The 12,820-nt window shown below is 40.0% G+C and overlaps 1 protein-coding gene across 5 annotated transcripts in view; it reads left to right on the top strand.

Annotated features, from left to right (window-relative positions):
- Nucleotides 1–12,820, top strand: part of CCDC149 (coiled-coil domain containing 149) — a 124,646-nt gene that overhangs the window by 90,881 nt on the left and 20,945 nt on the right. For 4 of the 5 annotated variants that reach the window (XM_077136515.1, XM_077136517.1, XM_077136518.1 and 1 more), the window contains 2 exons: nucleotides 3,675–3,751; nucleotides 9,560–9,676. In XM_077136515.1, coding sequence (XP_076992630.1) covers nucleotides 3,675–3,751; nucleotides 9,560–9,676 — 194 coding nt within the window. Of the gene's footprint in view, nucleotides 1–3,674; nucleotides 3,752–5,097; nucleotides 5,131–9,559; nucleotides 9,677–12,820 lie in introns of all 5 variants that reach the window. The other variant, XM_077136519.1, reaches the window with a different exon arrangement.

The raw sequence follows: 12,820 nt of genomic DNA, 5'->3' as shown, positions 1-12,820 counted from the left end.
CCTCAGCTTCTTCCTAGTCTGCTTTTGTTCAGCCCTGCCACTTGTATCTGGATTTCACCCCTTCCGCTGTCCTGAAACCGCTCAGATTCTCATGCGTCTCACACGGCCATCTAGGGATGCTTTGTTCATCTTTCACCCTGTGAGACTACTCTCTAAATAAGATACTACACACCGCCCCATCCCCTGGAACTCTCTCCCCTTGATTCCCAAGGCTCAGCATCATCCTGGCTTCTTCCCTCTCCATCTGCTCCTTCTCTGGGCCTTTCTGGCCTTCTCAGGAGATATTCTAGTCTCCCTGTTTTTCTGACTTCCCACACCCTATTGGTGAGTGGATCTACTCCCCCAGCCTGAACTCTCATCCCTGTACTCCCAGATCTTTGCCTTTTGGCCATATTTCTGGCAGGACCACCAGGATAACCCATCGGCACCTCAAACTCCTCATCAACCTCCTTATTATTACCCCAGCTCATTGCTTCCCTGCCTCCCCACTGGGTGGTTTTGGGATACCATCATCACCCACCTGAACGATACACTCCTAACTGGTCTTTCTGCTTCTGGTTAAATTCCTTCTATTCCAACCTCAACTCCATGTCAAGGATACTTTTCGTAGACTTCAAACTTCATTATGTTCCTTTCCTACTTAAAGCCCTTCAATATCTCCACATAGCCGACGTGATGAAAGTCTGAACATTGCAATATGGTAGATAAGATTGTTCCTGATCGCGGTCTCTCCCAACCTCTCTAGACTCATCTTCATTTTATCTCTTCAATTCTACTTTATGAAAATACTTGTGTATTTTCAGGGCCAGGATTTGATTCTGGTACCCCCACTTACATACTATGTAACCCTGAGCAAGTGAGTTGACCTCTGAATGCCAGATTTTTACCCACAAAATAAGTAGAATAATAACTGCCTCATCAGTTGTTGCAAGGGTTGAAGGGAGGTATCGTGTATAATGTTTAGTGTACAGAAAATGTGTTTAAGATACATCAAGTTTTATTGAAGCCTACCACTGGCCCTGAGTGTGTGTATGTATGTGTGTTTGTGTCTCCCACCAGATTTTTAGTCCCTCAAATACAGGGACAGAATCAGCCTCTCTTCATTATCCCCTACAACCCTGTAGCATGGTGCTTTATATAGAGTTGGATCTCAATAATTGTCTGCTGAATTGGTCAAATTGAACTGAAGTGACCCATTCCTGCTTCTCCTCTCTCCGTCTATCAGCACTACCAGTGATTAGGACTCAACTAGACTCTCCTCTCTCCAGGAGTTCAAAAAAAGCATCTTGTTGATGTTTTAATGCACTTTGTCATTTGAAGCAACTTGGGTTATATTTTGCAAATCAATTGTGGCTGCATCCATATTTCAACATGTATAGTGTTTTAACAAGTCCTTGCTGCAGGCATGAGAAGGAATATGAAGAACCTCTTTTTAAAGTGATGCTACTGGGTGCTGGTTGAGAGCATGTCCTCTGGAGGTAAATTGAGACCTCAATTCAAATCCAGACCCTCCACCGACTTGAGTCTTGCATGTCATTTTGGTCAAGTTTATTAACTTCTGTCCCTCCTTTTTCTAATGAAGGGATAGAGCATGGTGAGTGAGAGAACTGGAGTTTGGGAAAAGACAGAGATGAATTCTGTGTCCTTCAGCAAACTGCTTAACATCTCTGTTCCTTGTTGTCCGCGTGTGTAAAAGGGGCTAATAATACAACCTACATCATAGGAATTTTTCAGGTCAGGTGAGAAAGTCTAGGTTAGATGGTTGCTCAGCAAGTTCTCTCATTTGTACTAAGGACTCAGGAAAAAGGTGAGCGGCTGGCTGTGTGTTAAGGGTCCTGTTGGAAATTGTTGTTATTCTTCTAAGTATCCAGCCCTGCATGACATGCCAGGGAGTCAGGCCAAAGAAGAAAGCTGCCACCCCTGACACACTTTCATAAGGCTCCCTGAGAATAGATTGCTGGGGAGACCAACAAATTCGCCTCAGCCCGTTTCTGGGAGATAAGGCTCTGGCTTCCAGAGACAATAAAAGAAATAGAAGCAAATAAATGCCCCTTTGCCACGTTGCCCTTTTTTTGAACATCGTCCTGATGGCCTCCCCCACCATACCCAGAAGAGTTAAATCTTTTGTTTCCAAGAGCCAGCCACATACAACTGATCTGATCCTGTTAAGAATCAGATGTCAACCTGAACGCTGTTGTGATTGCATCTGGAACCTATCAGCGAGTGAAAAGGGAGCTGGGATCAGAAGGTCTGAGCAAAACATTGAAAGTGAGATTATGAGGAATGGTGTTTACTGAAGAGCCAGGGACATGAAAGCAAAAACAGGCCCAACAAGTGGAACAGATGCTGAAAATAATTGATAGATACTATGCAGAGTTTTAAAACTGAAGAAAAAGAAGAAAAGAAAAGCTGTAAGTGCCTGGATGAGGAAAATCGCATATAGTAACGTCAAAGAGTTTTCTGTGAACTCAAAGGGAATATTAATTAAGATGCTGCAAGTCAGTTCAGGTAAAATAAGGATGAATTCCAAGCCATATTTATGTGCAGATATATACATATTCATGTCTCAGTATGCACGTGGGAGTGTGCAGCTATCTCTGGAATATAAAGGTAGGAGAACAATTCTGGTGTTCTGATTTCTCCCGCTGAAAGGAATTGAAACTTTGTTATTAACGTGATTTCCGCATTATTTTAGCACAGCAGTGCCAAGAAAATCCCCCAAATAAAATAAAGACTGGGTTTTCAATTTCCAGACCAATGGAGAGTGATTGAAGTTTTAAAGGACTGTCAAATCATTTCCCAGCTAGAGTAACAGAGGGGAAATAGATGACCACATTTATGTCTGATTATTCATGCATATAGACAAAATTTGGCTTCCTGGTAAGCAGGGTGTTCTTTCTAAAATATACATTCCAGAGTTTCTGGATGCTGGTGGGTATTATCCTTCAAAATGATCGCCTTGGAAAGCAATTCTAATCATTCTGCAATTATTGAAAGCATTTTTGAAATGCCTGTATTTTCACTCTTTCCATAGATCATTTCAAGCCTCATACATGCACAAAAGCATTTGTTTAGTCAAATACGTTTATTAAACACCTACCATGTACCAGGCATTGTGCTAAATATCAAAGCTGTGGCTATCGATGATATAGCCTTGGCCTAAGTCTTCCCCAGATCCAGTTCTTTTATTGACCCATAATAACGTTAATTACCGAAGATGTTCGCCCACCTTATTTGTTAGTTTTGACTGTTTCTAAGATCAGAACCACCCTCAAAAGAATCAAGGTGTCATACAATTAAGAATATTCAGAATTAATTGCCGTCTAAAACAATGAGCAATTCTCATATAGAAATTCTGTAAGAAGCTGGGCAGTGGCGGGATAATTGTTTAGTTTCCAGGGGAACCAGCTTGGGAGGGAGCAGACTCATTTAAATGGCAATATTTCACTATTTCTTTACTCATTCACTTTATATTTTTATATTTGCTTTCAGTCGAGTATATATATTGTACACACATACCCACCTAAGCATTCTCTATTTTTACCATGTATCTAACCTCTCACACCATTTCCTCTCTCTTAAGGCATTCCTGAGTTTCCCAGGTAGCCTTCTCACATCCCTGAGAGCTGGTGATATGCTCACTAATCTGTTACCATTTTCTCACCCTTTTCCAGAATCCTCGGGAATCGGGTGGCTGAACTGGAGAAAAAATTAAGAACTCTGGAAGTTTCTGGTTTGTGGAGTCTTCCGGGTAAGTAAAACTTCCTGAAAACTGTTTTCCATGTTATTTATTTATTTATTTATTTATTTCTAAAAGGGAAGCTCTCACATAATTTTCAAAGAACGTTTTCTACCTTTTTAGTGTCTTTTATTTGAAGTTAGTCGTTACCGAGAAATCTATAAGTGCTTTGAACATTGCAGCTCACGTTCAAGAGGGAAAATTGGAAAAAGACAGTAAATATTCAAGTTTTCATTTGTGAAATGACCAGATTTTGTTGACCTGAATTGTGTAATTGTCCTTGTTTATGTTTTTTTATTTTGTAACTTTTGTCAATATAGTGTGTTTCATTTTTTACCTGTAAGTATTTTATAGAGATTTGTTCAATTTAATGATCAGTCCTAAATATGAATGTAAGAAGCAACAGTTTTTCTAACCAAATTCCCTACCCCCAGTACACCTCATAAAATCTGTTGCCCCTGCTTCTCTTTCCTTCCCCTATCCCATTTTTATGTAGTTTGAAAATCAGAATTTCCAGTGGAGATTTTTCACAGTTGAACACGGTATGAGGATACTCTGATATTTTGCTTTAATTAGCTATATTTATCCCATTTGTCTTGGTAAAATACCCCCTTCCTGAGACCATCTTTAGCTATTCTCCTTTGTCTTTACACTCTTCAGAAACTTATATTTATCATTTTCCACCACCTCCTCTTTCCCTTGAAGCAGCGTTCGTTGTTCATATATTTTTAGTTACCTAACCTTTCTGCACAAACCAGTCTCCTCTACCCTTGAATCATATCAGTTGCTTCCCTGTAATGTATGATAAATGAAAATTGCCCTGGGGAGGTGGGCAGCAACCCAACAATTTTTCTTAATGTAAATCTGAATAGCCACCTTAGGCTGCCTAGAAGTGTGTTTTCATAAATTGGAATTTTCAGCAGAGATGCCTTGAACTCGATGTCAAAAGACCTAACAGAACTAATTAGTGGCAAGTGCCATCCTGGGGATTTGAATGATCCATTTTGTACAAGAACCTTTTGATGTAGTTAAAACCTTATCTTCTCTGAAGGCCTTTCTTTTATTGCATTGAATTTTAACAGAGTTGGGCAAACGTATCGTACATTTGTGTAGTAGATTGTCATTTCTGTACATGTACTGGAGTTTTGATTTATTTTTTTCTCAAAATGACTAGGTGAAATTTCACAATGTTTTATTTCTGTAGCTTAAAATGATGGAAGTTGAATAAGCGTAAGAAAATGCTGTGAATTTTCTAATTCTGGGGTTGTTTGGGTAGACATCCAGTGGTTATTGTGCAATAATAATTGTCTCTTTTCTTTTTCTTTCTTTTCTTTTCTTTTTTTTCCCGCTGCTGGAAGGCCTGAGCTACAATGTTTCAGTGGGATTTGGGAGTATGTTCAATTTGAAATATCTGTCTTGTGGCTAATTTCAGCAGCACATCCCTGCATGTAAATAAATAGAAATACATTATCATTATCTATGTATCCTTGAACCTTTCTGATTAGAATAGTCCACTGAAAAAGAATTCAGTTAGTAGAAAGCAAATATTAAATGATAAAATTAGCTTGGAGGGAACTGGCTAAATGATTTTTTTTTTCATGGGCAGGCACCTTGAATCGAACCCAAGTGTCTGGCATGGCAGGTGAGACCTCTCCCTGCTGAGCCACCGTGGCCCACCCTGGCTAAATGAATTTTATGCCATTATCTTGTTTGTTCTAATCTTTGGTCTCCACATAGAAAGTGGGAGGACAGCAAACCACATGGTAATTTCCCAGATCTAATACAGTTTACATAGAGATCATAGCATTGCCCTTGTGCAGTGATGGAGGATGTTACAATAAAGCATTGTGTTGAGATCATTTCAAACTACGGTGAAAGGGGGAAAAGGACCTCTTCCACTGTGAATCAGATTAGGCCCGTCTGGCTGCTCATTACTTCATGTGTCTCTTACTTAACTACCAAATAGTGGAGCAAGAAGCTATATGTTCTTTTTCTTCTTTCTTTCCCCAGGTAGGAGCCAAATAGTGTTTAGTCCCAGTGGCTTCAGAGGATTGCTACTTTCTCTTATTTACCAGCATCTTGAAAGGATCAGGGCCTCCTCTAATAAATCAGTCCATCAAAGTACTTATAACATTTGAGCATCAACTTTGTGAACTCAGTGCTGTATCAAGCATTCTAGGCATGCCCATCACCCCCACCTCTCCAAGAATCTACCATCCGATTAAGAAAGTGGAATGAATATATGTGAAGCAGCATGAGGAAAGAACAGAATGATACATAACTCAGTGTTAAATGAGTGATAAAGACATTAGTGTGCGAGAGAATGACAATGAGGAGTCATTGAATGCTAGACCTGGAAGGACAATTGAAACCATAAAGAAACAGCAAATACCAGAAATATATTGCACAACACCAATTCCCCTGCCAGTGGCAGGCATTGCTTATCAATCCTAAGGTTCTTCCTTGCTCATCTCAGATGTGGCTCTCAAGATAATCCTTACATTGGCTTTCCAGGAATACACCGCCTGGTCAGAGTTAACACGTGAGAGAAAATATGTTCTCCTTTCCTAATTAGTCTAATCACTTTATATTTGATAAGGAAACGGTTGACTCAAAAAGTTAGATGATTAACTAAGCTGCAAAGGCTGGCATTAGAATTCAGGTCTTGAGATTTTCATTTCCGTACTTTTCCACCCATACTGGATAACTGTACTTCAGAGAAAAGAGGAATGGGGTGGATTAGACCAGTTGGGGACTAGCTCACGAAGCAAGTCAGATTGGAGAAGAGGGATTCAGAAGCCAGAAAAATCTGAGAATCTGAAGGGTAATGGTGAAGGAGCCTACTCCTCTTTAAGGCAGAATTACTGTTGGATTTTGAGGATTCTATGATATTTCTTTTGACTTCCCTCTTCTGCCTTCCTCACTCTCTTAACCAACAGTATAACACTTTCAGTGTCGCTTGCTAGAGTTGGGGAAAAAGTGTGATCCTACTGGGAAATAGACAGGAGTTATACAGATTTGACAAATGTTGCAGCCAGCAGGTGGAAAAAACAAAGGGCTGTTGTGAAAATGCAAGAGAATGAGCGGGCTGGGCTGACCATGCCCCTTAAAAAGGAAAGTCCACACAACCACCCCAACCCCCCTCCTATCAGCCTCCTTAGAGTTTTTTCTTCTCTCAGTCCTTGGCCAGCCTCTTCAGAGAGAACAAGTGCTTTGGTGGCTCAGAGGGGAAGTTTCCTAGATGCATTCATGCTCTAAAAAGAAAGACTGAAGGCCAGAAATAATCTGATAAGAGCAGAAATCCTGGCTCTTTGGGCTTTTCACTTTAGCTCTGTCTCCTCCACTCTAGGCATCAGCCTGAGAAGAAAAATACATGTCTTGAAAGTACATGGTACATTTTAGAGAAGAGGATAAGGGACTTTGAACAGTAAACAATCAGGAAAGCTTCCAGAAACTCAGGCACTGGTGGAATTGAAGAGCTTTGTTTGACCTTCTACATTAGTTGTACTTTGACAATAATTTGTGCATCACCCTCGCCTCCACTCACCATCCTCTGTCCCCTCTACAAGCTGAGATGAAACTATGAGAGAGCAGACATCAGATCAGAGCTTAGCTTACTCAACGTGATTCCAATTTGGACCTAATTAGATATAATTCGTCAAACTAAGAGCCTTCCAAAGGATGTCTTTAAATCCTTCAAACATTTTGCAAGAAAGATCAAATCTTGGCATTTTGCCATAATATCGAGAAAGTATCTCACACAGCAGAGACTTAGAGAGGTGTTTATCTCCTCAGCAACCACCACCTTAATTGGGGATGGGGTGAGTGGCGGTTCCTATTTCTCTCCTCAACATGCTTGTTGCTCAGAGTTTTGGAGAGAATGTTATTGCTACTAGTCCATTGTGGACTGGATGATGACTGAGTGGTTGGATAGGGTCAAAAAGATTTTCTGCCAAAAGACTTCCTTGTGACAAGAAAGGCTGAGGACCTCCCTTGGGCTGCCTTGTGTCACTCAGCTACAAGTAAACTCCCAATTCTGATCATAATTCTGTTTGTTTGGCCACCAAGAGTGTCTCTTACTGTGTACCTGAGGGCTAGAAAGTTGCCTGCCCATCTTCAAGAGAAAGAGGGACCATGAATGCAGTCTTTGTCTTGAAAACAGTAACCATTGTCTTGAAGAGAAAACAAAAGAAACCCACCTTGAGGCATCTGCCAGTGAATCGTGGTAACCGAAGGCTGGTTCACCATTAATTAATTCATCAAAGTGTTTCTAGATTGTGTCTTTGCTGTTTAAAGGGAAACCTCACTGGATTAACTTCATTCTGAGAGCTTACTAACAATATCCCACGCTGTAGGTCAAAAATTCCCTTTGGGAAACCTCCCGAGATAGTGGCCCTGGAGATTTCTAGCATTTTCCCACAGGAAACATAACAAAAGCTGTGCTGGTGGAGAACAGCAGGGTCAACTCTCTATCAGGTCCTCCCTCTCCTATGAGGACCCTCAGATAGTAGAGAAATCGGGGAGCTATGCCTCTTAATAACACCCCCTATCTGCCTATGGCAGCAGCAAGCACTCATACCCGCCAAGGTGTCAGGGTTCTCAAGAATGCATTAGGTATTTATCCCTTCATCAGGTATTTGTTGAGCACCTACCATAAGCCGAACTCTGTACTATGGTCTTGAAATCAAAGTTAATAAATATAGTCTAATGAGAAGACAGTATTATAGACAGGTAAGAGGGACTCAGAGGTTACAGTGATTGAGTTACATCTAAGGTTCAGCTGGTTCTCCAGAGGAGTGACCATCTCTACACAAATATCATCCTTCACTTTAATGAATCTGAAACATGGAATTTAAAGCCTCTGATCTGACCTCCAGAAATACCGAGTGACTTGGCTTCATAGAGAAGGCCTTGTTCAAAGTCTGAGACCAGAGCACAGGCTGGGCCCATGGTCCCCTGGGGTTTTCATGCTATCAACATTTCCTGGGATCAATGGCACGGTGGCTCCTGGCAGGAAACCCCCCTGAGGCCTCATGGACTAAATTTGGACTCAAATCCTGCCTTTAGGCTTTTCTGACCACTTAGAGCAGCTTCGTTTCATGTCCATGTGTTCTGTATCTGTGTGTCTGTGTTCATCAGATGCATGTTTCAAAACCACACCTCCTTGCTTGTCACCTCCATAACTTACCTTAGCTTCCAAGTAGAATTGTGATGGTTTTCCTTTTCTCCTTGTATTTGCCTCCAGCTTTCTGTTGTCTACCTAGGATGTTCATTTACTGAACATTGACTAATGCCTAGCACCTTGAATGAATAGATCCATTTCATCCTCATACCTCCCTATGAGCTGGGTGCTGTTTTTCTTACTCAATTTACAGATGAGAAATCTGAAACCCAGAGAAATTAAGTGACTTGCCCAGGATCACCCAGTTACCAAGTAGTGCAGTCCAAAACACAAACACTGTGATCTGGTTCCAAAGGCTACAGTCCTAAGCACTCTGCAGTATCATTATTATCTCACCCAGATCAAAGTCACTCAGTGTTCTTCTAACATAACAGGTAGCCCTTTAATGGTGGCATTTGTGGTAGCTATGTCTTGACCACACTCTTAAAGTCAATATCTTTAATCATAGACACCTAGCCCTGGCCCCTCACTGCTCTGTCCCCAAATTACAAGAAGGGTGTATTGGCTATTCCCCTTCCACAGCTTTACCAAAAATGAAATATATTGTTAATCCCAACAGCTATTTAACTATGTGGGAGAAATGTAACCATAACTCCACTGATGAAATGTCATGTTCATTTTCCTTTCTTCCATGACAGGAGGCAAGGACACCATACTGTTCAGCGACCCTAGTCTCCCTGCCATGCAGAAGTCAAGATCCCCACTGCTGAAATTTACTGAGCCGGCCACTGAGAACAAAGTAAATCCCAACAATGGTAATCACATCTTGATTTCTCCTTCTTTCCTAGCCTCTGTGCTGGCACATAGGATGAGCTCAGGGGAGATCAATTGCTTTCCCTTCCCATAGCTTCCCATAGGGGTACCCCTGGCTCATTCCTCCTTTGTCATCTTTGTTTGCTGGTTCTGTCAGAAGAATGCAAGTCCATGCACCCTTGGCATGTGACTAGAGGTCAAGAACTTGGGTTCCCAAATATACATTCATATTTGAGCTGCACATCATATTGGCTGTGAGAACTTGGGATGGTGACAGAATCCTTGGTTTCCTCACCTATAATGGGGAAATTATGGTGCCAATCTCAGTGGCTTCTTGGCACATCGCTTGGTACATGGTAAGTACTCTGTTGGATGGAGAAATAAAGCTTTCCTTTACTAGGTACAGAGTTTCTGGATGGGGTATTTTGAAAAGTATCAAAGACCCATTTAGGGTGCCAGATGAGCTGACAAATACAAAAGCCAGGTCACTTCCTGTGTGGCAGCTTTATTTCCACAACAAAGCCATCCTTCACGTCTTTCTAAGTTTTACTTTATTCTTCATCCACTCTCAGTGCAGTGGCCAGCTTCCAAGATGGCACCCAATGATACCCACCTCCTGGTATTCATGCCCTCATAGAGATAGTTCTTTCCCATTGAATCAGTGTTGATCTGTGTGACAAATAGAATATGGCAAAAATAACAGTATGTAACTTCCAAGGCTATGTCATAAAAAACACTGTGGCTTCTGCCTTGCTCTCTCACTCTTTTGGATCATTCACTCTGGAAGAAACTGGCCGCCATGTCATGAGGATACTCAAGTACCTGATGTGCTGTTCATGTGGCATGGAATTGAGGCCTCTAGCTATCTGCCATGTGAGCAAGCCATCTAGAAAGCAAATCTTTCAGCCCCAGTCACGCCTTCTGAAGACTGCAGCATTTTTAATGGCAATCTCGTAAGAGACCTGAGCCAAAACCACTCAGCTAAGCCATCCCTGATTTTTCAGAATTATTTTTTAATTAGAGAAGTTATGGGTTTACAGAAAATTTATGCATAATATACAGGGTTCCCATATGCCACCCTATAATTAACATCTTACATTGGTGTGATACATTTGTTATAATTCATGAAAGCACATTTCTATAATTGGTCTGTTAACTATAGTCTGTAGTTTAACATTGGGTTCACTGTGAAGTGCACTTCCATGGATTTTTTAAAAATTATTTATTCTAATAACATATATACAACCTGACATTTCTCCCTTTAACCACATTCAAATATATGATTCAGTAATTTTAATTATGGTCACAATGTTGTGGTACCATCACCACCACCATCCATTACCAAAATTTTTCATCATCGCAAATAGAAACTATGTACATTTTAAGCCTTAACTCACTCTTTCCTACCCTTACCTCAACCCCTAGTAACCAATATTCTAAATTCTGATTCTCTGTGAGTTTGCTTATTCTGATTATTTCATATTGGTGAGATCATAAAACATTTGTTCTTTTGTGTCTGGCTTATTTTATTCAACATGTCTTCAAGGTTCATCCATATTGTTGTTTGTACCAGAACTAAATTCCTTTTTAGGGCTGAATAATATTCCATTGTGTGTATATACCACATTTTGTATGTCCATTCAATGGTTTATGAACACATTTGGATTGCTTCCATCTTCTCACAGTTGTGGATAATAATGCTATGAACATGGGTGTGCAAATATATGTTTGAGTTGCTGCTTTCCATTCTTTTAGGTACATATCTAGAAGGGGAATTGCTGGGTCATATGATAATTCTATATTTCACTTTTTGAGGAACTGCAAACTCTTCCATGGTGGCTGTACTATTTTACATTCCCACCAGCAAAGAATGAATGTTCCTATTTCTCCACATCCTCTCCAACACATTTAATTTTGTTTTTTTTTTTTTTTTAATATTACCCATTCTTCTGGGTATGAAATGCTATCTCAATGTGGTTTTGATGTTCATTTCCCTAATGGCCAATGATATTGAGCATCTTTTCATGTGATTCTTGGCCATTGTTTATCTGCTTTGGAAAAATGTCTATTCAAGTAGTCTTCCCATTTTTAAACATTTTTATTGTGAAACATATATACAAAAACGCAATAAATTTCAAAAAGAACATTTTAACAAGTAGAGAACAAATGTCATAGTATGGTATGTATTTAAGCTCTACAATTTCAGGTATTTTCTTCTAACTGCTCTAAGACACTGGAGACTAAAAAGAAATATCAATATAATGATTCAGTAGTCATACTCATTTCTTAAATCCTATCTTATCTATTGCTATTCCTCCTTCTCCTTTGATCCTTCTCCCACTCTTTAGGGATACTTGGGCAATGACCATTGTAACTTCTTCATGTTGAAAACAGGTGGTGACATTATGGGATAGGGAATGCAACTGTTGATGCTTTAGGTGAAACTAGTAACTCTAGGTTTGGGGCTTATATGTCTGTTGCCCATTTTTTAATAGGTTGTTTATCTTTTAGTTGTTGAGTTGAAGAATTTCTTTATATATTCTAGACATTAAACCGTTTTGGATATGTGGTTTCCAAATATTTTCTCCCATTTGTGTAGGTTGTAATTTTACTTTCATGATAAAGTCCTTTGATACACAAAAATTTTTTAAATTTTGATTTGATCCTATTTATCTGTTTTCTCCTTTCTTGTTTGTACTTTGGTTATAAAGTTCAAGAAGGCCTTGCCTAACGTAAGACCCTGAAAATGCATCCCTACTTTTTCTTCCAGTTTTATAGTTTGGGCACTTAACTTTAGGTCTTTGATCCATTCTGAATTTATTTTTGCATATGGTGTAACATAGGAGCCCTCCTCTATTATTTTGGAAATGAATATCCAGGTTTCCCAGCACCATTTGTTGAAAAGACTATTCTTTCCCAATTGAGTGGGTCTTTTCCCCCTTGTCCATAAATGAGAGGATTGATTTTTGAAATCTCGGTTCAGTTCCATTGGTCTATATAGCTGTCCTTGTGCCAATGAAAAGCTGTTTGACTGTGGCTTTGTAATAAGTTATAAGATCAGGAAGTGTAAGTCCTCCAACATTGTTCTTTTTCGGGATGGCTTTCGGTATTCAGAGCCCCTTCCCCTTTCATAAAATTCGGTGGTT

The sequence above is a fragment of the Tamandua tetradactyla genome, chromosome 19, assembly GCF_023851605.1.
Source record: "Tamandua tetradactyla isolate mTamTet1 chromosome 19, mTamTet1.pri, whole genome shotgun sequence".
Taxonomy (NCBI): Eukaryota; Metazoa; Chordata; class Mammalia; order Pilosa; family Myrmecophagidae; genus Tamandua; species Tamandua tetradactyla.
This window is presented reverse-complemented; position numbering and strand designations above follow the sequence as displayed.